At 39.1% G+C, this 27,285-nt stretch overlaps 1 protein-coding gene across 4 annotated transcripts in view; it reads left to right on the forward strand.

Annotated features, from left to right (window-relative positions):
* ANO4 (anoctamin 4) overlaps positions 1-27,285 on the forward strand; it is a 561,131-nt gene that overhangs the window by 369,042 nt on the left and 164,804 nt on the right. For all 4 annotated transcript variants that reach the window (XM_008256958.4, XM_070052753.1, XM_008256960.4 and 1 more), the window contains 2 exons: positions 21,961-22,061; positions 25,732-25,776. In XM_008256958.4, the coding sequence (XP_008255180.1) occupies positions 21,961-22,061; positions 25,732-25,776 (146 nt within the window). The remainder of the gene's footprint in view (positions 1-21,960; positions 22,062-25,731; positions 25,777-27,285) is intronic.

Below are 27,285 nucleotides of genomic sequence, written 5' to 3' on the forward strand. Positions count from 1 at the left end.
TGCACACAGAAACACAGAAACACGGTCATCAATATGAAAGAAGGTAAAGGAAGGAAACCTCACAGCAAAAGATCAGAGAATTCAAAGCATATATTAGAACTTATCTTTGGCAAATGGCAGGGCAAAGTTACCACTTATCATTAGTCACATTGAACATTAATGGCCTGAACTGTCCAGTTAAAAGACACTGATTGGCTGATTGGCTTAAGGAACAAAACCCATCTATTTGCTGCTTACAAGAAACACATCTTTCCAACAAAGATCCATACAGACTGAAAGTGAAAGGCTGGAAAAAGATATACCATGCCAACAGAAATGAAAAAAGAGCAGGCGTAGCCATCTTAATATTGGACAACATAAAACTTAACACAAAAACTGTTAAGAGAGACAAAGAGGGGCACTATATAATGATTAAGGGATCAATTCAACAGGAAGATATAACAATTATCAATGTATATGCACCTAATTACAGGGCACCGGTTTATTTAAAAGATTTGTTAAGGGACTTAAAGGGAGACTTAGACCCCAATACAATAGTACTGGGGGACTTCAATACTCCACTCTCAGAAATAGACAGATCAACAGGACAGAAGATCAACAAGGATACAGTAGATTTAAATGACACTATAGCCCAAATGGATCTAACAGATATATACAGAACTTTCAATCCTACAGCTAAAGATTTTACATTCTTCTCAGCGGTACATGGAACCTTCTCTAGGATTGACCACATACTAGGCCATAAAGCAAGTCTCAGCAAATTCAAAAGAATTAGAATCATACCATGCAGCTTCTCAGACCATAAAGGAATGAAGTTGGAAATTAGCAACTCAGGAATCCCTAGAGCATACGCAAACACATGGAGATTGAACAACATGCTCCTGAATGAACAAGGGGTCATAGAAGAAATTAAAAGAGAAATCAAAAATTTTCTGGAAGTAAATGAGGATGACAGCACAACATACCAAAACTTATGGGATGCAGTAAAATCAGTGTTAAGAGGAAAGTTTATTTCAATAGGTACCTACATCAAGAAATTGGAAAGGCACCAAATAGATGAGCTTTCAATTCACCTCAAGGATCTAGAAAATCTACAGCAAACCAGACCCAAATCTAGTAGGAGAAGAGAAATAATTAAAATCAGAGAAGAAATCAGCAGGATTGAATCCAAAAAAAATTACAAAAAATCAGCCAAACGAGGATCTGGTTTTTTGAAAAAATAAACAAAATTGACACCCCACTGGCCCAACTAACTAAAAAAAGAAAAGACCCAAATCAATAAAATCAGAGATGAAAAAGGAACCGTAACAACAGACACCACAGAAATAAAAAGAATCATCAGATATTACTACAAGGACTTGTATGCCAGCAAACAAGGAAACCTATCAGAAATGGATAGATTCCTGGACACATGCAACCTACCTAAATTGAACCAGGAAGACATCGAAAACCTAAACAGACCCATAACTGTGACAGAAATTGAAACAGTAATAAAGGCCCTCCCAACAAAGAAAAGCCCAGGACCAGATGGATTCACTGCTGAATTCTACCAGACATTTAAAGAAGAACTGACTCCAATTCTTCTCAAACTATTCAGAACAACCAAAAAGAGGGAGTCCTCCCAAATTCTTTCTATGAAGCCAGCATCACCTTAATTCCTAAGCCGGAAAAAGATGCAGCATTGAAAGAGAATTACAAACCAATATCCCTGATGAACATAGATGCAAAAATCCTCAATAAAATTCTCGCCAATAGAATGCAACAACACATCAGAAAGATCATCCACCCAGACCAAGTGGGATTTATCCCTGGTATGCAGGGATGGTTTAATGTGCACAAAACACTCAATGTGATACACCACATTAACAGACTGCAGAAGAAAAACCATATGATTATCTCAATAGACGCCGAGAAAGCATTTGATAAAATACAACACCCGTTCATGATGAAAACTCTAAGCAAACTGGGTATGGAAGGAACATTCCTCAATACAATCAAAGCAATCTATGAAAAACCCACAGCCAACATCCTATTGAATGGGGAAAAGTTGAAGCATTTCCACTGAGATCTGATACCAGACAGGGATGCCCACTCTCACCACTGCTATTCAATATAGTTCTGGAAGTTCTAGCCAGAGCTATTAGGCAAGAAAAAGAAATTAAAGGGATACAAATTGGGAAGGAAGAACTCAAACTATCCCTCTTTGCAGATGATATGATTCTTTATTTAGGAGACCCAAAGAACTCTACTAAGAGATTATTGGAACTCATAGAAGATTTTGGCAAAGTAGCAGGGTATAAAATCAATGCACAAAAATCAACAGCCTTTGTATACACAGGCAATGCCATGGCTGAGGAAGAACTTCTAAGATCAATCCCATTCACAATAGCTACAAAAACAATCAAATACCTTGGAATAAATTCAACCAAGGACGTTAAGGATCTCTACGATGAAAATTACAAAACCTTAAAGAAAGAAATAGAAGAGGATACCAAGAAATGGAAAAATCTTCCATGCTCATGCATTGGAAGAATCAATATCATCAAAATGGCCATTCTCCCAAAAGCAATTTATACATTCAATGCAATCCCAATCAAGATACCGAAGACATTCTTCTCAGATCTGGAAAAAATGATGTTGAGATTCATATGGAGACACGGGAGACCTCGAATAGCTAAAGCAATCTTGTACAACAAAAACAAAGCTGGAGGCATCACAATACCAGATTTCAGGACATACTACAGTGCAGTTGTAATCAAAACAGCATGGTACTGGTACAGAAACAGATGGATAGACCAATGGAACAGAATTGAAACACCAGAAATCAATCCAAACATCTACAGCCAACTCATATTTGATCAAGGATCCAAAGCCAATCCCTGGAGTAAGGACAGTCCATTCAATAAATGGTGCTGGAAAAATTGGATTTCCACGTGCAGAATCATGAAGCAAGACCCCTACCTTTCACCTTACACAAAAATCCACTCAACATGGATTAAAGACTTAAATCTATGACCCGACACCATCAAATTATTAGAGAGCATTGGAAAAACCCTGCAAGATATAGGTACCGGGAATGACTTCTTGGAAAACACCCCAGAAGCACAGGCAGTCAAAGCCAAAATTAACATTTGGGATTGCATCAAATTGAGAAGTTTCTGTACTGCAAAAGAAACAGTCAGGAAAGTGAAGAGGCAACCAACAGAATGGGAAAAGTATTTGCAAACTATGCAACTGATAAAGGGTTGATAACCAGAATCTACAAAGAAATCAAGAAACTCCACAACATCAAAACAAACAACCCACTTAAGAGATGGGCCAAGGACCTCAATAGACATTTTTCAAAAGAGGAAATCCAAATGGCCAACAGACACATGAAAAAATGTTCAAGATCACTAGCAATCAGGGAAATGCAAATCAAAACCACAATGAGGTGTCACCTCACCCCAGTTAGAATGGTTCACATTCAGAAATCTACCAACAATAGATGCTGGCGAGGATGTGGGGGAAAAGGGATACTAACCCACTGTTGGTGGGAATGCAAACTGGTTAAGCCACTATGGAAGTCAGTCTGGAGATTCCTCAGAAACCTGAATATAACCCTACCATTCAACCCAGCCATCCCACTCCTTGGAATTTACCCAAAGGAAATGAAATTGGCAAACAAACAAGCTGTCTGCACATTAATGTTTATTGCAGCTCAATTCACAATAGCTAAGACCTGGAACCAACCCAAATGCCCATCAACAGTAGACTGGATAAAGAAATTATGGGACATGTACTCTATAGAATACTATACAGCAGTCAAAAACAATGAAACCCGGTCATTTGCAACAACATGGAGGAATCTGGAAAAAATCATGCTGAGTGAATTAAGCCAGTCCCAAAGGGACAAATATCATATGTTCTCCCCGATTGGTGACAACTAACTGAGCACCAAAAAGGAAACCTGTTAAAGTGAAATGAACACTATGAGAAACGGTGTCTTGATCAGCCCTCACTCTGACTGTTCATGAGCAACTTAATATGTTATCCCTCTTAGTATTTTTTTTGTTTGTTCTACTTAATACTTTTGGTTGAATACTGTAATCAATACACAATTCTTCTTAAGTGCTGAAACTTCACTGAAAAGTGATCCCTGTTAAATATAAGAGTGGGAACAATAGAGGGAAGAGAAGTGCAATTTGGGACATGCTCAAGCTGACTTACCTCAAACGGTAGAGTTAGAAACATACGAGGGGATTCCAATTCAATCCCATCAAGGTGGCATGTACCAATGCCATCTCACTAGTCCCAGTGATCAATTTCTGTTCACAATTGATCATAATGATAGGACTAAGAACCAAAGGGATCACATAAACAAGAATAGTGTCTGCAAATACTAGCTGATAGAATAAAAAAGGGAGAGAACAATCCAACATGGGAAGTGAGATACACAGCAGACCCATAGAATGGCAGATGTCCTAAACAGCACTCTGGCCTCAGAATCATCCCTTAAGGCATGCAGATCTGGCTGAAAATCCCATGAGAGTATTTCAGGCATGGAAAGCCAAGACACTCTGGGAAAAAAAAAAAAAAAAACCTAAATTAATGATCTCCACGAGTGAGATCCCAGTGGAAAGAACGGGTCATCAAAGAAGGGGGTACCTTTCTCTGAAGGGAGGAGAGAACTTCCACTTTGACTACGACCTTGTCTAAATATGATCAGAGTCGGTGAACTCAGGGGGCTTCCATAGCCTTGGCAGCTCATGACAAGAGCCTAGGGTGATTAGTGATGCCATAAACAAGAGCGTCAATTTGTTAAGTCAACAACAGGAGTCACTGTGCACTTACTCCTCATGTAGGATCTTTGTCCTTAGTGTGCTGTACATTGTGATTTAATGCTATAACTAGTACTGAAACAGTATTTTTCACTTTATGTTTCTGTGTGGGAGCAAACTGTTGAAATCTTTACTTAAGGTATGCTAAACTGATCTTCTGTATATAAAGAGAATCAAAAATGAATCTTGATGTGAATGGAAGGGGAGAGCGAGTGGGAAAGGAGAGGGTTGCGGGTTGGAGGGACGTTATGGGGGGGAAGCCATTGTAATCCATAAGCTGTACTTTGGAAATTTATATTCATTAAATAAAAGTTAAAAAAAAAAGAGCAGCTTTATGTGTTTGTTAAATGACTTTATTTGTGGTCATGTTCTGAAGTAGATAAAACATTTATGCTAAGTAATAACACTGTTATTTTTCTAAGAAGGTGATTGGCACAGTAGACAGAATTTGACACAGTAGTTAAAACACAGAGACATCTATATCCCATATCGGAGTACTACGTTAGGGTTCTGGTTCTGCTTCTGATTCTAGCTTCCAACTGATGTGTACTTGGGTGGCAGCAGGGGATGGCTCAAGCACTTAGGCCTGCCACCCAAATAGGTGACCAGGACCTAGGACCAGTTTCTAGGTTCCTGGTGTCAGCTTAACCCAGCCCTTGCTATGAAGAGCAATGAGAGTGAACTGGTGGGTGGAAGATTGTCAGCCATTCATTCTTTCCCTTTCTCTCTCTCTCTCTCTCTCTCTTTTACCACCTGCCCCCTTCAAATACAAATGAAAACAAATGAATTTTAAAAAAAAAGTGATCGGGAAGAGGGAGAGTGCCATCTCAATGTGTATTACTTAGCTTTAGTCATCAAATATAATTCCTCTTCCTAGTGGTCTAGTGGACAGATAAGGCCATTTGACTGCTTCTGTCCAGTGATCTGGGCACAGAAGTGATATGTGTCCTGGTGAGACTCTATGAGCTACACCTCCCCTCTGGCAGAGTAACCCATTAGCATGAACCACTAAGTCACTAAGATGAGCTGATCTGAAGTGGAAAAGTGGCATGCATAAGAAGTAAACCTTTATCATTGCACCAACCAATGAAAATAATTTAATTTAAAATTTTCTAACAGCCATATATAAAAGGTAAAAAGAAACAGATGAAATTAAACAATGTGTGCTATAAACAATGTTTTATTTAATGCAACAGATCTAAAATATTGTCATTTAAACATGTAAGTAAGGTAGAAATTATCGATATCTTACATTGTGTGTATGGGTACATACATGCTCTAAATCTTCAGCATCTGGTGTATGCATTCCACAGATAGCACATCTCAGTATGGACTATAACTACAGCTCCAATGCTCTCTTGTTGTTTATGGGTAATGTCTACCATACTGACAGTACAACTCTGCTGTTTTAAGTCACTGATATATGGGGATTACTTATTGCTACACACATAAGTTAGCCCATCCTCACTGCCACACCAAACACCGATTTTCCTGGGATACCCTGTTGCAGTCAGTTTCCTAGGCTTTATGTAGAGATCACCAGGTTTGATACAAGAGTAACCAAGAGCAGGTTGCATCAATATTTATTTCATGGCAACACAGAGAACCTCTGATGGACACTGTAAAGACTTATGCTTAACTCCTCAGCACTGAATGGCTCCTGATTATAGACTGGAATGGGAAGATTTACTTGAGTTTCTTATGAATTTAATCCCATTGCAACCTGTATGGTAGTGTGAAAATGAATATTCTAATATTAGTGTCTAATGATAGTGCTTAATGCAGTAATCCATAATTTTAGAAAGCTACATTCTTGTTAGATCCCAAGATTGTTGTAAGTTAATTTAGAAAACAGTCATTCTGACTGACTGTGGAAGGTAGGGATACTGCTGTGGAGCGGCTATGCTGTCTCATGAAGGCAATAATGAAATATGTAATTATAGCATTAATTAACTGAAATAGGAACTATATTAGTTTTATAGTACTGCCAAGTCTTACTGATTCATCATTTTACATTTTACAATTACTGTCCACTTCTGTCACCATCTCCAACATCTGCAACAGATAGTGGCAGTGGAAATGGAGAGAAGTAGACAGATTCAGGATAAATGTGAAAAGAAGAATTAATAAGACTTGGTGATTAATTGGGTGTAACATAAGAAAAAGGAGAGAGAACTCCTACACTTGAGCCACTGGGTGGATGGTTGTACCACTGCCTGGAAAGAAGAGCAATTTTTCCAGAAAAGTGGATCCCCATTGGACACATTGAATCTTACGTGCCAAAAAGGACAGAAGTGGTGTTGCCTTTGGCCATGCTGAACTGGACCTCAAAAAACAGGTCTAAGCCAAATATGTGAAACTTGGAAACAGCAGACAGTAGCTGACATCCAAGCCACTGGAAAGAAGTAAGATCATCTTCGGAGGATGACAGAATGAGGCAAGAGCCTGGATCTTGTCCTCAGGGAACTCCCATGTAAAGATCTGTTAAGGAAAAGTGAAGGACCATTTCCTATTGCTGATGCCTTTTCAGATGATGAACATTGAGGAACAAACAGTACCGCAGAGCACTCTGTGTGTGTGTGTGTGTGTGTGTGTGTGTGTGGAGAGAGAGAGAGAGAGAGAGAGGGAGAGAGACGAATTACATCAGAGACAGCTGCAGGGGTTTTTGAACTACATTCATAAACTCTGATGTGTCTGTAAGAGAATCAAGAATAATATACACATAAAAGTCTTTTTAGAGACATGTGCCCTCATTTTTCAGGGAAAACTGGAGCTCAGGAAAGTGCAAGTCATTTGCCCAGTGACACACCACTGGTTAGATGGCAGCCCCACTGAGTAGAGCCGAAATTGCATAGTGATTACTTTGAGCCCTTTAACCCTTCAGGAATGTACATTACCGTTTTAGAGTTGAGATTCCAGACACATAAAGAAATTCTAGCATAGCTCTGTGTTAGCAGAATGTCCACCAAGCATTTGTAACTATGAGAAAAAAATTATCATTTTAAGCCACTACTACAGAAATATGTCAGCTTCAGAACAACCTTGCAAGGAAAGTATCATTTTCCTCATTTGTAAAATGGGGAAACAGGTTAAAGAATGAAGTAATGTGCTCAGGAACACATATATAATACATGGGAGAATGAGGTTTAAATTTGCTTTTACCATTAGCTTTGCATTAATGCTAGGAGGCATGGAGGAAAACATATGCCTTGTGCTTTGGACCCAGTATGTAACTAAGCGTATTTCCAAAAAGTAAAATGGCAATAGAATCAAGTCCATGAACAAATAAATTCCTGTGAGCCCTAGATTTTCCTCTTGTGGAACTGCAGTTCTGAGACCAAACTGCATTGGATAGAATCTAGGCTCCATTCTTGACTTATTGAGTGTACTAGACCTTTTGTACTTTATTTCACCATCTTCAATAAATTTGAATAATGATAATGCCTGCCTCATGTGGATGGCGTGGAGATTTCATAAAATAATGATGCAAAGGCTCTAGAATACTACCTAACAGGAAGTACTGCTATACAGCTGCTGCGACCTCTGCTGCCACTACTAGTTCAAACTTATTGTGGCTTTTTTCATCTAAGAGACTTATCTGAGTCCCCAAGTGGAAATTAATATCTCATTGTTGCCCCTGAATGTTAGAGTTGTACTTTGTTCTCAAACAGCATAGTTATGAAAAAGTGACATCCAGGCTATTACCTAGGGGATAGAGAACAGATTCAAGTGGCTACCCTGATTTGACCCTTCATGCTCAATAAATTGAAGCGTCAAGCATATTTATGCCTCAGGGCCTTTTTCTTTTATTCTCCTCATTGCCTGCAATGATCTCTCCCTGCATAATGAAACAGCCTTCTTTAGCATTTGCTTCAGATCTCAAATGTCACCTTATCAAAAGATCCATCCATACCACTCTACCTAAAATAGCACCTCCTTCCCACCATTGCTTTCTGTTTACTCACCCTCTTTATTCTTCAAAGAACACCATCAGATATATTACGGATCTGTTCAATAAGAGTCTGTATCCTCATTAGAACTTGGGTTCCACAAGAACAGGAATTTGGTCCATTTTGTTTATGGCTGAATTCCTAGAACATTCTGTGGAATATCACAGGCTCTCCATGAAAGTTTGTAGAACAGATGAATGAATGAGTGACTATTTAAACTAATTTGTCATCTACAGAGATCACTTTGATTTCCAGGTGCAGTGTCACCTGCACAAATTTTGGACAAATTAAGTGTTTCCAACCTTCCTACTGCAGGTGAGAATACTACTGCCCAGTTTTCTGTGCAAAATAATATTCATATCATTCTAGGTGCTGGATATTTTCCCTCTCCTCATTTGATCAATCCCAAGTCCTTTCAATTCTATGACCAGTAGATCTCAAGGATGTCCATTTCTCTCCTCATTATGTCTGCTTCCTGGTTCTAGCAACCATCCAGTGTCTCTCAACCTACTGGGTTAACATTATTATTGAATATTCCTATCCCTTTGCTTCTTCCATATTATTGTTAACATTTAGCATTTTACTTTGAAAATCAAGAGATCCTCACCTATAACACATTAGTGACTTCCCATTAACCTTAGTAAATAAAATCCAAACTCCTTCCCAAATTGTGGCTAGCTCAGTGAAGTCTTTGTCCAACCCTCCTCTCTATCCCCATCTCAGGTAACCCTCTCTACGTCAGGTTTTACTAAATCCAATCGCCCAGGACTTTCATTTCCTGATACAAACTCCGAATCTTTATACTTGCTGATTCCTCTGCTTGGAATGAGTTTCACTTGAATCCTCCCACGGCTAACACCATCTTTTAGAACTCAGGTTAAATGTCACATGATCAGAAATTAAACAGCCAAATCTTAAGCAAGTCTTCCTAGTTCCTTTAACCCTTTTCATAATTTTTAAGTCATATATTAGTATTGTTTAATGTCTATTTCCTACTCTAGGTTGTAAATTCTGTCTACTGTGGTAGATCCAGCTCCTAGTAGAGACCCTGACATATACTTGTCATTTAATGAACATTTATGAGTGCGGTTGAATAAATTAATGCCATAGGGGAACATATCAGAGACCTTGAGGACCCTGAAGGGACAGGAATTAGGGGCTTGATTCTCAGGTTCTCAGGTTTTTTTCTGGTTGATACTTGTAGCCAAAGACTAGAAAATTGTTCTGTTTGTCATCTTTCAAGTGTGTAACATGGAGGAGTAGGGAGTTCTGTGATCTTCCCACCACTGAAAAAATGTAATGACTCCTTTTGGAGATCATGATAACTGACATATTTCTGAAGGCCCTATGAGAACCTAGCTATACTATAAAATTCAATGAGGTAGGTATTGTTTTGTTGTCCCATTTCCCAGTGAAGCAAACTGAGGGACATAGAGGTTAAATAACTTGTCCAAGACCACAGAGCTTATTACAAAATATAAACATATACATATGGCTATGTATATTCACTGTCTGACCCCAGAAATTGACTTCCTAACAAGCCTTGGTAGTTTTGTACTTTTACTCTGCCAAAGCAATTTCAGCCAATCTTTTAATTACCTTTTCTTTCCTTACCACACTAGCTGTGTATCTCTTGCCCAAACTTCTCTGAGCTGCAGACTCACTTGCCTATCTACTCACAAAACATCTTTTCATGTGCATTCCAAACATAACATTTCCTAAACTGAATTCATGATCTACCTTGTATTCTTGTTTGCAAATGTGATCTTCTTCAGTTTCCTCTTCTCAGTAAATTTGTCAAGGGTCATTTGGTATAGAAATGTGTATGAGGGCACTTAAAAAAGTTCATTAAAATGTATATTATTAAAAAACTATGCATAGATGTCAAAATGTAAAATGTTTTGCACCAAAATACACTTACTTTTTAAATTCTACTTTTCCATGAGTTTTTGAAGGACTCTCTTGAGATAGATTGTTTGTATTAGATAATGGCATGCTCTCTTTTTCTCTTTTCTTTCCTTCCTCCCCCCCTCCTTGCCTTATCTGACTTTCCTTTACTGAATTGTGATTTATTTGTCTTTACATTCCTAGCATCTAGTACAAAGAAGGTGTTCAATACATTCTTGTTGTATGGAAGGAAAGAAGGATGGATGGATGCATGGATGATACATTGAGGGTGGGTGGATGGATGGGAAGGAGGGAGGGAGGGGGAAGGGGTAAGAATGGAAGGGGAAAAGGGAGGGAAGGAGGGAGGAATATTTGCTTATCTATTTCCCATCCAGGTGGTTTCCATTGCTACTTACTCATTTCTCCAGTCATTCTTCTAAGGACATTTTCCCAAATATCCCTTAATGGTCATTTTTCTTCTTTCTTGGCTTCTAACCTAAGGGTTTTTATTGCAGCATATTAATGAAAAAATTCTGTCTCATACAAATGATTTTTATTTCTTTTCACTTTGGCACTGGCACAGTTGGATTTGTGTGGAAAGTAATACTTAATAATGAGGAAAGACCTCTTTAGATACAGTAGCATAATCATTCAGCAGTAGGGAAAAGAGTGATATATGGGCCGTATAATTAGCAATCATCTGTTTCACATTTATTTTCTAGAAGGCATTCAGCAGCAAGCAGTAGGCCATGACTTCTTAGTTCCTCCTTGAAAACAAATAATAAGCCCTATATACTAAATTTTATCTCTTAAGTATGTTAGAACATACATACACACACACACACACACACACAGCCCAAGAATAGTCATTGTAACTCAAGGGAATGCAATTTATGTTTTTCTCAAGATAATTAAAATAACTTTCATTAGCCTCCAATCTAATCTCAATTCATTAGTAGTTTAAAATTGCTTTCCACTAAAGGTTACATTTTTATTGCTTTATTTTTGTTACTTTGTTTTCAAAATATGAAATTCTTTTAAGATTAGTTTGTATAAATTGATAAAAAAACAATTTAGAGAATATGCATCTTAAATACATGTAGGAAGTCATACTTAACCTAATGATTACCTTATTTAACCTAACAACCAAAAGTTATTAGATAACATGCACAAGAAAGTTAGATGTGATTACAAATTAGCCCTTCTGGAACATTCAATTTGTCTTTGAGTGAGTGACTTGGTCATTTCCAACCTCTCAGAAACTGAAGGGAAGTCTCTTTCACAACTTTGAGAATAAAATGAATTGGGAAAATAAATAAATGAGAAACTGTTATGAAGAGATAGATAAGTAAATAAAATTCTTTTTATTTATGTGAAAGGAAAAGATAGAACTCCCATTTTCTGGTTCTGTCCTCAAATTGCCTCAAGAGCTGGGAATGGGCAGAAGCTGGGAGCTGAGAACTCAATCCAGGTGTCTCATGTGGATGGCAGAAGCCTAGTTATTTGAGCCAACACTGCCTCCCAGAGTCTCCAATGACAGGAAGCTGGAATCAGGATCTGGAGCCAGCTACTGAACCCAAGCATCCAATGTGTGTCATGGGCATCTTAACCAGTAGACTAAATCTCTGCTCCTGAGAAGGTGCTTTGACATTTACACAGCATTATAAACAAAGTGATGACATTCTATGAATTAAATAATAAGAAAAAATGAAGTTATTTGTTGCCAGGCTGAATAAATCAAAATAGCAATGCTTTTATGTAGAGATGTGGCTGAGCTCCCACGGTAGAATTTTACTTGACTCCTAATGTGTTTAGATAATGAACTTGGCTCTCCATACGCAGAAATGTGGCATTTCAAATGTGTCCTAATTGGGATATTTTAATGTATTCTCTTTAATGCTTTCATACATTTTTGGAGAGTTCCACCATGATTATTTTTCCACTGAAATGTTTATTTTCTATAAAACTAGCAAATCCATGGAGAATGCATACTGAAAGTATCATCTTTTGTTCTCAGTCAAGATTTCCGTGGGCCGGTGCCGCGGCTCACTAGGCTAATCCTCCACCTTGCGGCGCCAGCACACCAGGTTCTAGTCCCAGTTGGGGCGCCGGATTCTGTCCCGGTTGCCCCTCTTCCAGGCCAGCCCTCTGCCGTGGCCAGGGAGTGCAGTGGAGGATGGCCCAAGTGCTTGGGCTCTGCACCCCATGGGAGACCAGGAGAAGTACCTGGCTCCTGCCTTCAGATCAGCGCGGTGCGCCGGCTGCAGTGTGCTGGCCGCAGCGGCCATTGGAGGGTGAACCATCGGCAAAGGAAGACCTTTCTCTCTGTGTCTCTCTCTCACTGTCCACTCTGCCTGTCAAAAAAAAAAAAAAAGATTTCTGTGGTTCTGTGACTCAGTTTCTGCAAGTCAATCACATTACCTATATTGTCTCCTTGTGTTGTTTAATTTTACCTTTTCTCTTACACAAAAATGAAAGAAGAACCTTGTATGAAGCCTAGGCGAATATAAATAATTCCACTATGACAATTAAATTTCCAAGTGAGAAAGTCACTGAACCTTCCTAGATTCTGAGATGTATCCTTCTTATAAACAAAAGGAAGCATTCTTAGGAACTAGAGTTTTCTGCTATAACTTGGAAAACTGTGATATGAGGGGACTTCAGAAAGCTCATAGAAAAATAGAATTAAAAGAGAGATTTGATACTTAATATTTGTTTGGGGGCAAAAGAATTGAAATCTATGCAGTCTTTTTTTAAATAGCTATTCCACACCTTCCAATAATATAATGCAAGTGAAATAAAATGTATGTTTCCATACACCACAATGATAGTGGGAACTGCAGTATTGGAAAAATGGAGGCTGCAGGTCAGCAGGGCCTGAGCGCTGTCCACAGCACCACCGCGAGGCACAGGGGTAAGACTGCAGGCCAGAACCTGCATGGTGCTGGTGCCTTCTACATCATCAGCCCCACCATATGCTTGGCCCAGATGGCACAGGCTACATGTGTGATTCTTGCAGGAACAGCCTGGCCTCTAGTGAGGGCCTAGCAAAGGAGAATCCCAAAGGCTTGAGCCCTCAGGACTGGGAATAGTCCCAAAGCGGGGGTCTTTGATGTGCTTCAGGCCTGAGCCATTGGCCTGCAGGCTGCCTCCTAGTAGCACATGGCCCCTGAGTGCATTACCAGCTGAGGCTGGACTCCCAGCCCCCTATACCTGGGCCTTGGCAGTTGTATCTGGCTTGACAACAGTTGGGCAGACCTCATGTTTCCTTGTCTGTGGGCACACTTGTTGGCAGTCAGTGGCTTGAGGTCACAGTCGTCCAGGTGTGGTGGTAGGCTTCAGCACAGCTCTGGGGAGGGGCTGATGAACTTCTGCAGCCAGGACCAGAGTGGGTGTGCCTGGCAATCACACACCCAGGGGTTGTGGTTGAACTGTAGGTACTGCAAGTCCCTCAGGGGTACCAGGGTCTACGTGAACAGCACTGAGAGGTACAAATTAGAAAAGCATCAGGAGGTGGCCAAGGTCACAGAAGGTGTGCAGGTGCATGCGGGCCACATGGTTCTGGTGCAGCAGGATGTGGTCAGGGCTGTGTAGGCCGCTGCAGGCATGCTCCAGCATGCCGTGGGTCATGCTGGGGATGCAGTGGCACATGCAGGAAGAGGTGCCTGAGGTTGCGCGTGTCTTGGAAGGCATCCTTGAAAGTGCCTGCAGCCCATTTCCCTGCAGGTAAAGCTTCTTCAGCTGTTACTGGCTTGTCCACGAGCCATGTCACTCACAGTCCTTCCTGCTTCCCAGCACGCACGAGGGCCATACTGGGCCTAATTGTTGACTCTGTGTAGTCATGGATCAAACAATTATTGATGTGTGCTTCCTCTGTACCAGGCACTGTGCTAGACCCAGAGAACTGAATAGTGAGTAACAGAGACTTGTCTTGTCCTCAGAGGGATTATATTCAGGGCACAACTTGTCCCAAACTGGAAGGTAAAACCTCATGCCACCCGAAATTCCAGAAAATTTGATTTTCCAGAACAATCATCCGAGGATACCCTCTGCCTTTACAGCAATGGGCTCTAACCTGCCTAACCCAGGGAAATCCAGCACTACATCAGCATCCCTGAGAATGCTGTATTTGAAACTAAATTTTTATAATATCATGACGAGTTCATACAAACTAAGAAAAACATTTGTAAGCCCAGCAAGAAGACTCTGAAGTAAAGTCTGCAACATAAATTACAATTATATGTCTTCTGCAATTTTTGTTTTAATTTTACTTAAGGTATACAAATTTCATGTGTTTCATATATATAAATTTAAGAACATAGTGATACTTCCCACCCTACCTTTTCTCCTGCCATGCTTCCCCCACTTCCTCCTCCCTCTCCTATTCCCACTCTTTATTTTTACAAAGATCTAATTTCAGTTTACTTTATACTCATAAGATTAACCCTACAGTAAGTAAAGAGTTCAACAAATGTTTGAAGGAAGACACCCTGTTCCTCAACAGTAGAAACAAGGGCTATAAATGATCATCAGATCTCAAAATGTCAATTTCACTCCAATACATTACATTTTAGGTAGTCTACTAATTACTACAGATTAGTGAAAAATGTGTGGTATCTGTCCTTTGGGACTGGCTTATTTCACTAAGTATAATGGTTTCCAGTTGCATCCATTTTGTTGCAAAAGACAGGGATTCACTTTTTTTTACCATTGAATAATATTTCTTAATGTGTGTATACCACAATTTTTTATCTAGTCAGCAGTAGATGGATATCTGCGTTGATTCTGTATTTTAGCTATTGTGAATTGAGCTACAATGAACGTGGGTATATAGAGGTACCCTAATCCATTGTTGGTGTGAATGTAAACTGGTGCAGCCATTGTGGAAGAGAGTATGGAGATGCCTCAGAAATCTGAAAATAGATCAGATTTTGCTACCATATGACCGTAGAAATCCCTGTCCTGGGAATATACCCACTTGATCCTATTTATATGATCATTTTAAGACTTAATCCTCTCTGTATGTTCTCTTTTTTAACACTTAATATGATCACTTTAACACTTAAGATGGCATTTTCACCACCCATTTTAATGGGATTTGGAGTCCCATGCCAAGTTTTCAAACTGTACCCTTAGAAGTCTGTAGGAATGTATGCAGTACTATACAGCATCACAGTTACAAACTTCCTCCTCTCTCTATTATTCCCACTCTTATTTTTTACTGATATCTATTTTCAGTCGAATTTGTACACATGATTAACCCTATGTGAAGTAAAGAGTACAAAAAATAGTATAAAGAAAAAGAAAAAACTATTCTTCGACATTCAAGACAAGGACTCTGTTCAAGTCATTGCTTCTCATAGTGTCAACTTCACTTCTACAGATTTCCCTTTAGGTGCTCTATTAGTTATGACAGATCAGGAGAACATATGTTATTTGTTTCTTTGGGACTGGCTTATTACAGTGAGAGCGATGTTTTCCAAATTCATCCATTTTGTTGCAAATGACCTAATTTCTTTTTTTAACCACTGTGTAGTATTCCATAGTGTACATATCCCATATTTTCTTTATTCAGTCTTCACTTGACAGGAATTTAGATTGATTCCATGTCTTAGCTATTGTTAATTGAGCTGCCTAAATATGGGGCTGCAGGTAACTCTTTCATATGCTGATTTCATTTCCCTTGGATAAATTCCCAGGAGTCAGATGGCTGGGTCATATGGTAGGTCTATATTCAGATTTCTGAGGTATTTCCATACTGTCTTACATAGTTGCTTTACCAGTTTACATTTCTACCAGCAGTGGTTTAGGTACCCTTTTCCCCACATCCTCACCAGAATTTGTTTTTTGTTGATTTCTGTATGGAAGCCATCCTAAATGGGGTGAGATGAAACCTGATTTGGTTGTGATTTGTATTTCCCTGATGGGTAGTGATCCTGAAAATTTTTTTATGTGTCTGTTGGCCATTTGTATTTCCTCTTTTGAAAAATGTCTAAGTCCTTTGCCCATATCTTCACTGGGTTGCTTGATTTGTTGTCATCGAGTTTCTTGATCTCTTTATATATTTTGGTTATTAATCCTTTATCAGTTACATAGTTTGCAAATAATTTCTCCCATTCTGTCAGCTGCCTCTTCACATTCCTGAGTGTTTCTTTTGCAGTACACAAACTTCTCAATTTGATGTAATCCCATTTGTTAATTTTGGCTTTGATTGCCTGTGCCTCTGGAGTCTTTTCCAAGAACTCTTTGCCTATGACAATGTCTTGCATGGTTTCCCCAAAGTTTCTAATAATTTGATTCAGTTGGTTAGAATTCTGTTGAGGATTTTTGCATCTGTGTTCACCAGGGATATTGTTCTGTAATTCTCTTTCTGTGTTGCATCTTTTTCAGGTTTAGGAATTAAGGTGATGCTGACTTCATAGAAAGAATTTGGGATTATTCCCTCCCTTTAAGTTGTTTTGAATGACTTGAGAAAAATTGGAATCAGTTCTTCTTTAAATGTCTAGTAGAATTCAGCAGTGAAGCCATCTGGTCCTGGGCTTTTCTTTGTTGGGAGTGTCTTTATTACTGATTCAATTTCCATTTTGGTTATAGGTCTGTTTAGCCTTTCTGTGTCTTCCTGGTTCAATTTAGGTAGATCGTATAGATCCAAGAATCCATCCATTTCTTCTGGGTTTCCCAGTTTGTTGGCATATAGGTCTTTGTAGTAATTTCTGATGATTCTTTTTATTTCTACAGTATCTGTTGTTACATTTCCTTTTGCATCTCTGATTTTATTTATTTGGGTCTTCTTTCTCCTTTTTTGGTTAGTTGGAACAATGGTGTGTTTATTTCTCTGAAAAATCAACTCTTCATTTTGCTGATCTTTTGTATTGTTTTTTTGGATCCATTTTGTTGATTTCTTCTCTAATTTTAATTGTTTATTTCCTCCTACTAACTTTGAGTTTGGTTTATTGTTGTTTTTCTAGATCCTTGATATGCATTAATAGCTCATTTATTTGGTGCCTTTCTGGTTTCTTGATATAGGCACCAATTACAATTAACTTTCCTCTTAACACTGCTCTTGTTGTATCACTTAAGTCTTGATATGTTGTGTTGTCATCTTCATTTGTTTTCAGAAATTTTCTTATTTCTCTTTTAATTTCTTCTGTGACCCACTGTTCATTCAGGAGCATGTTGTTCAGTCTCCATGTGTTTGCATATGTTGTAGGGATTCCTGAGTTGCTGATTTCCAGCTTCACTCCATTGTGATGAGAAGATACATGGTATGATTTTGATTTTTTAATTTTCTGAGACTTGCTTTATGCCTAACATGTGGTCAATCCTAGAGAAAGTTCCATGCACTGGTGAGAAGAATGTGTATTCTGCAACTGTAGGATGAAAAGTTCTGTAGATATCTGTTAGGGTCATTGGTCCATAGTAGCAATTAAATCTGCTGTTTCCTTGTTGATTTTCTGTCTGGTTGATCTGTCCATTGCTTAAAGTGGGGTATTGATGTCCCAAATTACTATCATATTAGAGTCTATATATCCCTTTAGATCCCTTAACATTTCTCTTAAATAGCCAGGTGCCCTGAAATTAAGTGCATATACATTTATAATAGTTATATCTTCCAGTTGAATTGATCCCTTAATCATTACATAATGCCTTTCTTTGTCTCTTTTAATAGTTTTGTGTTAAAGTCTATTTTGTCTGATATTAGAATGGCTATGCCAGCTCATTTTGGTTTCTGTTGGCATGGAATATTTTTTTCCACCTTTTCACTTTCAGTCTGCGTGTATCTTTGTTGGTGAGATATGTTTCTGGTAGGCAGCAAATATATGGATTTTTTAATCCATTCAGCCAGTCTATGTCTTTTAACTGAAAAGTTGAGGCAATTCACATTCAAAGTGACTATTGATAAGTAATGACTTCGTCCTGCCATTTTTCCATAAATTTTCCTATTTTTACTTTGACTTTCCTTTGAACTTTTACTGGGAGATTTTCTTCCTTTATCTTATTTTGTAGTGATGACCATGTTTCTGTGTTTCTGTGTGCAGCACATCCTTAAGCATCTTGTGAAGGGCTGGACAGGTTTCGGTTTCGGTTTGTTTTGGAAGATCTTTATTTCACCTTCATTCATAACTGAGAGCTTTGCAGGGTATAATATTCTGGGTTGACAGTTTTTTTCTCCTAAGACTTGGAATGTATCTCACCATTCTCTCCTAGCCTATATGGTTTCTGGTGAGAAATCAGCTGTGTGTCTATTTGGAGATCCTCTGAAAGTAATCTGACCTTTCTCTCATGCACATTTTAGAATCTTTTCTTTATGTTTTACATAGTGAGTTTGATTACAGTGTTTCATGTTGAAGATCTTTTCTGATAATGTCTATTAGGAATTCAATTTGGTTTCTGTACTTGGATGTCCCTTTCTTTCTCTAAATTAGGAAAGTTTTCTGTTATTATTTCACGAAATTGGTCATCTAATCTTTTCTCTTTCCACACCTTTCAAGAAATCCTAGAACCTGTATATTGGGTCGTTTGATAGTATCCTATAGATTCCCAAAGGTGATTTTTAGTTTTCTAATTTCTTTTTGTGTTTGGCTTCCTATGCTTTGTCTTCTAAGTCACATATTCTTTCTTCTGCTTCACCAATTCTGTTGTTAAACCACTGCATTTTTTATTTGTTCTGTTGAATTCTTCATTTCCAATATTTCATTTTGATTTCTCTTTAAGATCTCAATTTCATGGGAGAAATTTTATTTCATGTTATGTACTGATTTCATTAGTTCATGTATTTGCTTCTGATTACTTCTATGTAATCTTATGATAAATATTTTGAATTCCATTTCTTGCATTTCTTCAATATCATCATCTTCACAATCTAGTATTGAAGTGTTGTGTTCTTTTGGGGGAATCATTTTGTCTTCCTTATTCTTGTTTCTTGCATTGGTGTGTTAGCTATTTGGCTTTTGTGGAGATACTCAATGGTTTATTCTTTGTTTTATTGCTGTGGTGGCTTTTATCTTTGTACTATTCCTCTGTAGATTAGTGGAGTATCTACTTTCAGTGAATACCTACAGGTGTGTGGTGGGTCTGGCCAGGGAGCTCCGTTCAGTTCTGCAGGGTAAAGGGAATGTCTAAGGTGAAACACCCAGTTTTGGGGTGGTAAATCTCCTCTTTTTTATTTTTATCAAAGGGAGGTTTATTCTGCTCAGCTGAGCTCCTCTCCTCAAACAAGACCAGTGCCTGAGTGCTCGCACCAGTGGGTATATATTCTCCACTCTGTCCCAAGGACCAAAGGATCTGTTCAGTCCTCAGTGTAGGTTCAGATTCCCCAGCAATATCCCTCACCAGGGAACGAGGAAGCACTGAGTGTGTGGAGTCTCCCGCAGTGACTGCCCATAGTCCCAGATACACTGTGAGTCCTCGCACACAGCCTCAGATTTTTTTCACAGTCTTGGCACAGAAGCCTCCCACAGCCACAAGCTCCCAGCCTGTTAGTTCTCCCCACCAGTCAGGAGTCTCCACTCGGCTGTTTGCTGGGCATGGATATGAGCTGGTGCAGCTGTTATGTATGTCCAAAACGGTGCCTGCTCTCTATTGGCTTGTTACAGAATGCTGTTGCAGGGTGATTGGGGAGAGAAACGTTTCCTGCCTTTTTTTTCCTCCTCTAGTTTGGCAGGTACACTATCCTCTATGGGGCTCCAAGGCCTATTTCCTCTAGGCTCTTCCTGCAGCTTTATCACCAGTGGCTTGGGCTGCTACAGTCTGGTCTCACCTCACTCTCTAATGCTTTTGTAGAGGCTTTCTGCTGCTGGGGTCCTGAGTTGTGGGTGTCCACATCCTCCACATAGGTCCACTGTGTCCCTCTAATTTGCATAGAGCTTTCTCAGCCATTTCCTCCCTAACTCTTCCCTGAGACTGCACTCCCTCCACTTTTTTAAAACTACCTTTTCCTAGACTAGAGCAGTAAGCTCCCTCCCTATTCTGCCATCTGTCTCCCCCTCCCTCTCACTTTTCTTTCTGTTCTTTCCACAACTCAGCCATCTCCCTGGGAAGTAACTTTCAAAGAGAAGGCACCTAATTGATTCTTCATGTCTTTTGGGCAAAGACAGAAGCCGAAATTTATGAATGGTTTTCAGAGTACAAAGTCCTAGTTTTACCTCCCTAGCTTTTGTGTTTATAAACAGTCCTAAAAGAAGCAAAAGCTTTGGTTCGAATAACTCAGCCTATGAAATTCTTTGCCTGACACCGACCTAGATTTAAATCTCATGCCTCCTTCTCTCTGCTTTCACCACCATTCTCCATACAAATGTATACTCCATGAGGAAGCCACAGGAATCTTTGGATACTTAAATCACAAAGGCTCCCAGTGTCCCATGATAAATTCCAGCTGTCTTTCCACATGTGAAGTTCTGCACACTATGATCTTCCACTTTTCAGCCTCTTCTGATGCCGTGTTTCCTTATTCTGGACATCCCAAGCACATTGCTCTCCTTTTTGTCTCTTAAGGATACCAAACAATTTTTCAGTCCAGGGCTTTTTTCTCCTAGAACACACACCCCATGCTCTTTACCCAGGGGGCTGCCTTCTTCCTTAGATCTCAGTTTATATGCTCCCTCCATAGAGAAGCCTTCCCCTGACCCTTTGTCGACAGTATCATGTACCTCCCCCTACTCGTCTCCCATTATTTTCTCTTCAGAATATTCATCCTTATCTGAACTTATCCTTCTTTTTACATCTTTTTTAAATATTTAGTTTTACTAGGAGGGTGTGGGAGAGTTAGGAGAGGGAAAGAACTTGCAGCTGCTGATTCACTCCCCAAATGGCTGCAATACCTAGGGCTGGGCCAGATCGAAGCCAGTAGACAGGAGCTTCTTCCAAGTCTCATATGTGGGTGCAGGGGTCCAAACACTTGGGCCATCTTCTGTCACTTTAGGGAGCTGGATCAAAAGTGGAGCAGCTGGAACCTGAACCCATGCCCATATGGGATTCTGGCATTGCAAGTGGCGGCTCAACCTGCTATGCCACAGCCCCAGCCCTGTCCCTCTCTTTGAAAGTCACTTTTGCCCATTTTTAAAATATATTTTGCAGAATGCAAATGCTATTCATACCTCTCTTGTCCACAGCTTGGTCTCCAGTGCTTGACAGAGTGGCAGATTTGTCACATGAATATGTCCACACTTAAGGGCCCGGCTTATTGGTAAAGGCACTCCACATCCCAAACATCATACAAGTTCATGTGTTCTAAGTTCCAACTCAATTTAAACCAGAGGAAATGTGGGTATACACTCCAACTTAGTTTCTTTTTTCTGTTTCAGTCCTCTCTAATAAATAGTGACATTATCTTTGTGAAGTTACATGCCCCATGGGAAGTCCTTGGAAGATATGCAGAACAAATGAATGTAAGAATGCCTTTCAGGTAGGTGTCAGTGTATTTCCCCCCACTCCCCCTGCTTCTTCACTGCAAACCTAATGTTCTTCTCATTAGGGAAAAATAAAACTAAAATGCAGACCTAAAAGCCATTAGAGGAGAAAAATCCTTCACATGTTTAGAGGTGCAGATAAATCTTCATGGCCAGTACGATTTCCTGACTTTATGTGAAATATCTTAGCTAATTCAGTCATTAGCAGGCAGACTTTTCAAGAGCTTATGATAATGAAGCATTTTCCAAGTAGCATTTTTATTTTAACGATGCCAATTTTTAGTTCTATGCATTGTGACTTTGAATACCCAGACTCCAGGCACCATGCTTCCTACTGACCAGTCCCTTTCAGAAAACCATTTAAATCTCCCAAAGAAACAAGTTCAAGAGATTTCATGAGAATGTAATCTTTCTAAACAACCTGTTCTTGATTTAAAAAAAAAAACATAAATACTGTGCAAACAAAAATGTTGGTACTTGTTCCATGAAGGAACAATCTATGTGGATTACCTAGTTAGTGTTATTAAGAAGACTGATTTATCTTCATCTCACAGTGAATATTATCTTACCTGTGGACTAAGGAAAAGTGATTCTGATTTGCTTGATAAAAAAAAAATAATGTATTAAACTTGAAATTTTAAAAGCAATGTGGGAATGCCTGTACTGGAATCTTTTCTAGGAGGTGGGAGGTTTAGTACCAAGAACAGTTCCAAAGGGACTTGATGAATTGGTACTTTATGTTTGCATTTTGCCAGTAAAACTAAGTCAGATGACAGGAATTAGACAAACTGGTACCAGTTCTACAATATACCTCTCAATGTGCTATGGAAAGCTATACTGACAAAGAATCAGCTCTGCTTATCGAGACAGAGAAAGGAACTGGGGACACATTTAGAAAAGAACACTCTCCATTTGTAGGCCTCTAAAATATCTCACTCTTTTACATCTTTTTTCTTTTTTATTGGCCTGTCTGTCCTAATAGCAAGTTAAACTAGAGGTTGGGGGTTCTAACATCTGTATCCCTGGAGGCAAATTTCTCACAGTTGATAAATATAGTTTTGATTCTATCATATATTTTTGTTCTTGTTAAAAAGGAAATCTGTGGACTCAAGGGTTTAATAAATTAAGAGAAGGTATATCAACTTAGTTTCCATTGAAATTGTTGCATTATAGTTCATTAAAACCAATTATTTATCAATGATATAAAAACTACCTAACATGAAATAATGTAATATTACACCTAAGATTCAGGAGGAAAAGAAATGACTACAATATATGTTTAGCTTGAAATGGATAGTTTCTCCCATGTATAAATTTCACAAAACCCTCAACATACCTCTGTGACAGAGAACCCAAAGAGATTTGTGCAAATGTGAACAATGTTAATGCAAAGAAAGTTCCCTTAGTACTCACAAGGATTTCATATCTGGAGTGCCTGGCCACATCCTAGATAGCACCACTGCATTCCTCTCACATGGTAGAGAAGTGATGCTTCCAGTCACCATTAATATGCTATTCTCATACAACAGTAAAATGTGATCCAAGTAATGCGATGAGAGTGAGCATAATAATCTTCTTAGATGTAGGAGTTCCTGTAGGACAACAATTTTAGGAGAAAATACTGTTGGCTATTATTGTTCATGTTCCTATAGATAGGACACTTATAAATACTTAAATTGAGCAATAAATATGCCAATTATGGTAACTTACAAATAAATGTTATGTCACTGAAGAATTTGCAGATTTGAGAATTTAGGTTATATGTGGTACTAATTGCCTCCAGTAGAGATGTGGTTTTACTTAAACATATTGCAGGTGCTACAACCTGATGCACTTTAAATTTATGCTGTTAATCTTGTCCACAGTTTCAGCCTAAGGAGATACATGCATTATCAGAGAATCCTCCTACCATGTCATTTCAACAAAATGAACAAATATCAATTAAACTGAATTTAGATGCCTCAAAGAATCTTATCCGCATTTATTATTTTCTGTATAATTCAGTTCTGAATCTCAGTTTTAGTTTCCTTCGATTTTCATCCATACAATGTTAAAAAAAAAACATATATCCATGGGTATGTTTTTATAAAGTTAATACAGTTGATTTTTTAGGTCAATTTTAGGTTTACAGAAAATTGAGCTTGCAATACGGGGAATTCCCATATACTCCTTCCAGCCCCACTCAGTGTTTTGTTATTAACATCGTGCCTTAGTGTAGGGTATATCAGTTACAATTGATAGGCCAGTATTGGAACATTAATATTAACCTAAGTCCATAGTTCAGGGTTCACTCTTTGTTGTACAGTTCTCTGAGTTTTTTGTTCTTGTTTTTTGACAGGCAGAGTGGACAGTGAGAGAGAAAGGTCTTCCTTTTGCTGTTGGTTCACCCTCCAATGGCCGCCGCGGCGAGTGCGCTGTGGCCAGTGCACCGCGCTGACCCAAAGGCAGGAGCCAGGTGCTTCTCCTGGTCTCCCATGGGGTGCAGGGTCCAAGCACTTGTGCCATCCTCCACTGCACTCCCAGGCCACAGCAGAGAGCTGGCCTGGAAGAGGGGCAACCGGGACAGAATCCGGTGCCCTGACCGGGACTAGAACCCGGTGTGCCGGCACCACAAGGCGGAGGATTACCCTATTGAGCCACAGTGTCTGCCACTGAGTTTTAACAAATACATTTTGTCATATCTACCATAACAGTGGCATGCAGAATAGTTTTATGCCCTAAAAATTCCCTGTGCTACACCTATTCATATCCTCTCCCTCACAGCCCACATCCCTGGCAACAACTGATATTTTTTATTATCTCTATAGGTAATGCCTCAAAGATGCACAATATTTTGTGGTTATTTCCCATTTTCCAAAACTGAGATAGCTCGGTAACAGTTTGGAGTATATATAAACCATGTCAGTTTCATTGCTTCTCCATTGGTTTAAGCTCAAAATACAGAAAGGCAGATTGCATTTTATTGAAACATTGAACTCTCCATTCACTCATATAGAATTTTGTTCAATATTTTAAAAGTGTAGTATAGAGCAGTATAGCAGACCCTTATTAAATCTGATTATAAAAACCTCTTTTTAGGATCCCTTGGCTTCACCTGTTTAATCTGTAACCAGGGCCTCATGGTTAGCAGATGCCCCAGTGTGGTTATTTACAACTTGTCAATGTTAGCCTTCTTAACATACTGGCTGTAAAATATATATTTTTATATTACCCCTGTGTAGACCAAAAGAGAAATATTCTGTAAACTTGAAGGGCTGTATAAACATTAGTTAATATAATAATGTGCCCATAAAGTTATGTTTGTTGCCCCAATCCATCTCTGCATTTCCCTGGGAAAAAAAGCTGTCCTCAACTAAAGCCATGCAACTACCAATCCATGCAAGTACAAATCACCACTCTGTGCATGTTTTGTTGGCAAAGAGCAACCATAAAGATTATGGTAATGAGAAGAGGAGGATAGCAGTGGAAACTTTCATAAGATTTCATGATGCAGAAACACATGCCCTGTGTTCCCACTACATTTCTCACTGTTAATCTCTTTTTAGTTTTTTCTTCTTCACCTCTTACAGGCTTCTATCTTCAATCTCCTTTCCTTCCTTGCTAGTTCAAACTGTAACTGACGATGGGTTTTCTTCACGACTGGCTTCATTTTTGCTGTTCTTCCAGGAGAAAAATCTATTACCTGCCCCGCCGGTACAAGTTCATGAGCAGGTGAGTAGCATTTTCTGTCTTGATGGTGTGTGTTTGCCTGTTGGCCTGTGTACTCCCAACAATGACAAGGGGCTGCCTTTGTCACATGGGAAAACCAGCTGCCATGCATGTTCTAAAAATAGCTATTTCAGGTTAATCTGAACAAAAAACAAAAAATCCAAACTGAAAATGTCCTTCTTGAAGGCTTCCCCTTCCCACTTGGAAGGATGCAGTCCACCTGCAGTATGTTGAGGCTGCTGCTTTTAAAACCCCAGCTGTCAGATTAATCACCTAAACTCTCAGCCTTTGAGATCATCTGGAGGCTTCGATGTTGTTTTTTTCTCTCCCAGACTCCTCCCCTACTGAATGTAATTTGAAGCTTGATGTGCAGTCACCCTCTCAAAAAGCTGATGTCCACATGGGACCCCATGATAGGAGAAAGGGACTCCTATGTTAGCAATGCTTTTTTAATAAAATATGCAAATGTGTAACCTCATTCAGGAGCCACTCATATCCTCCCCCTTTTTTTATCAAAGAAAAACCTCATTGGATAACATTGTGTTTTTATTATAATGTGTGTCCTTCTCAAGCTTGTTTCTCATTTTTTTTTTTTGAGAACACATCAATGATAATGTGTCCTAGTTGTGATCATTTACAAATCCAATTGAAACCTTAATTGGTCGTGTGTCTCCCGTCACCTTGAACTGAGTTGATTGTTAAACTGGGAAACCAGTGAGTTTCTCTGAAAGTCCTGTAGGTCAGTGTGGTAAGACTTAGGATTCACATTTGCTGTTTGTGTGCTATGCATGGTTATAAGTAAATAATTGGTATATTTTGGTGAGTTTACTTAAATGCACATGCACTCAAGTAAGTATGGTGTGAGAATTGGCATCCAAGGAAACTGAACTGTGGCTTCTCAGAATGTCCCTGTGCAGCACCTTTTTGGCCGTTCTTTCACTAGAAAACAGGCATGACATTTGGTCTCACCTTATTTAAATTAGTTCCTTGTCACACAGTGACTTTCTATGAAAACCCAATGCAACGTTTTAGCCAGTATTAGTAGTTCTCAATAGTTCTCAAACTTTAGGCAGTGTCAGAATCACCAGAAAGGGCTTGGTGGAAACATAGATTTCTAAACCTCACCTGCAGAGTTTCTGATCCAGCAAGTTCATGGCAAGGCCATAGAATGTTAAGCTCTAACTAGTTCCCAGCTGAAGCTAATGCTGCGAGTCCGGGGACCATGTTTTGAAAACCACTGGTCTATAGAACAGATCAGTCTGCAGCTTCCAATTAAAAGTAAGGATTTTACTGACCGTAGATGGAGGGAATGAAAACCAAAATCAAGTAAAACCTGAAGGAAATACAACAAGGTGAGAAGTTTCTCCCAACTTTCATGACATAGTAAAAATATCAAGTCTGTACATGATCACGTTTCAATCTATTGAGTGAGATATAATCCAGATTCTAAAAGGAATTGGAGAGAAGAAGCATTACTCTTGTTCAAATGGACCAGCCAGCCTTCACTCAGGA

Source organism: Oryctolagus cuniculus, chromosome 11 (genome assembly GCF_964237555.1).
Source record: "Oryctolagus cuniculus chromosome 11, mOryCun1.1, whole genome shotgun sequence".
In the NCBI taxonomy this organism is placed as follows: Eukaryota; Metazoa; Chordata; class Mammalia; order Lagomorpha; family Leporidae; genus Oryctolagus; species Oryctolagus cuniculus.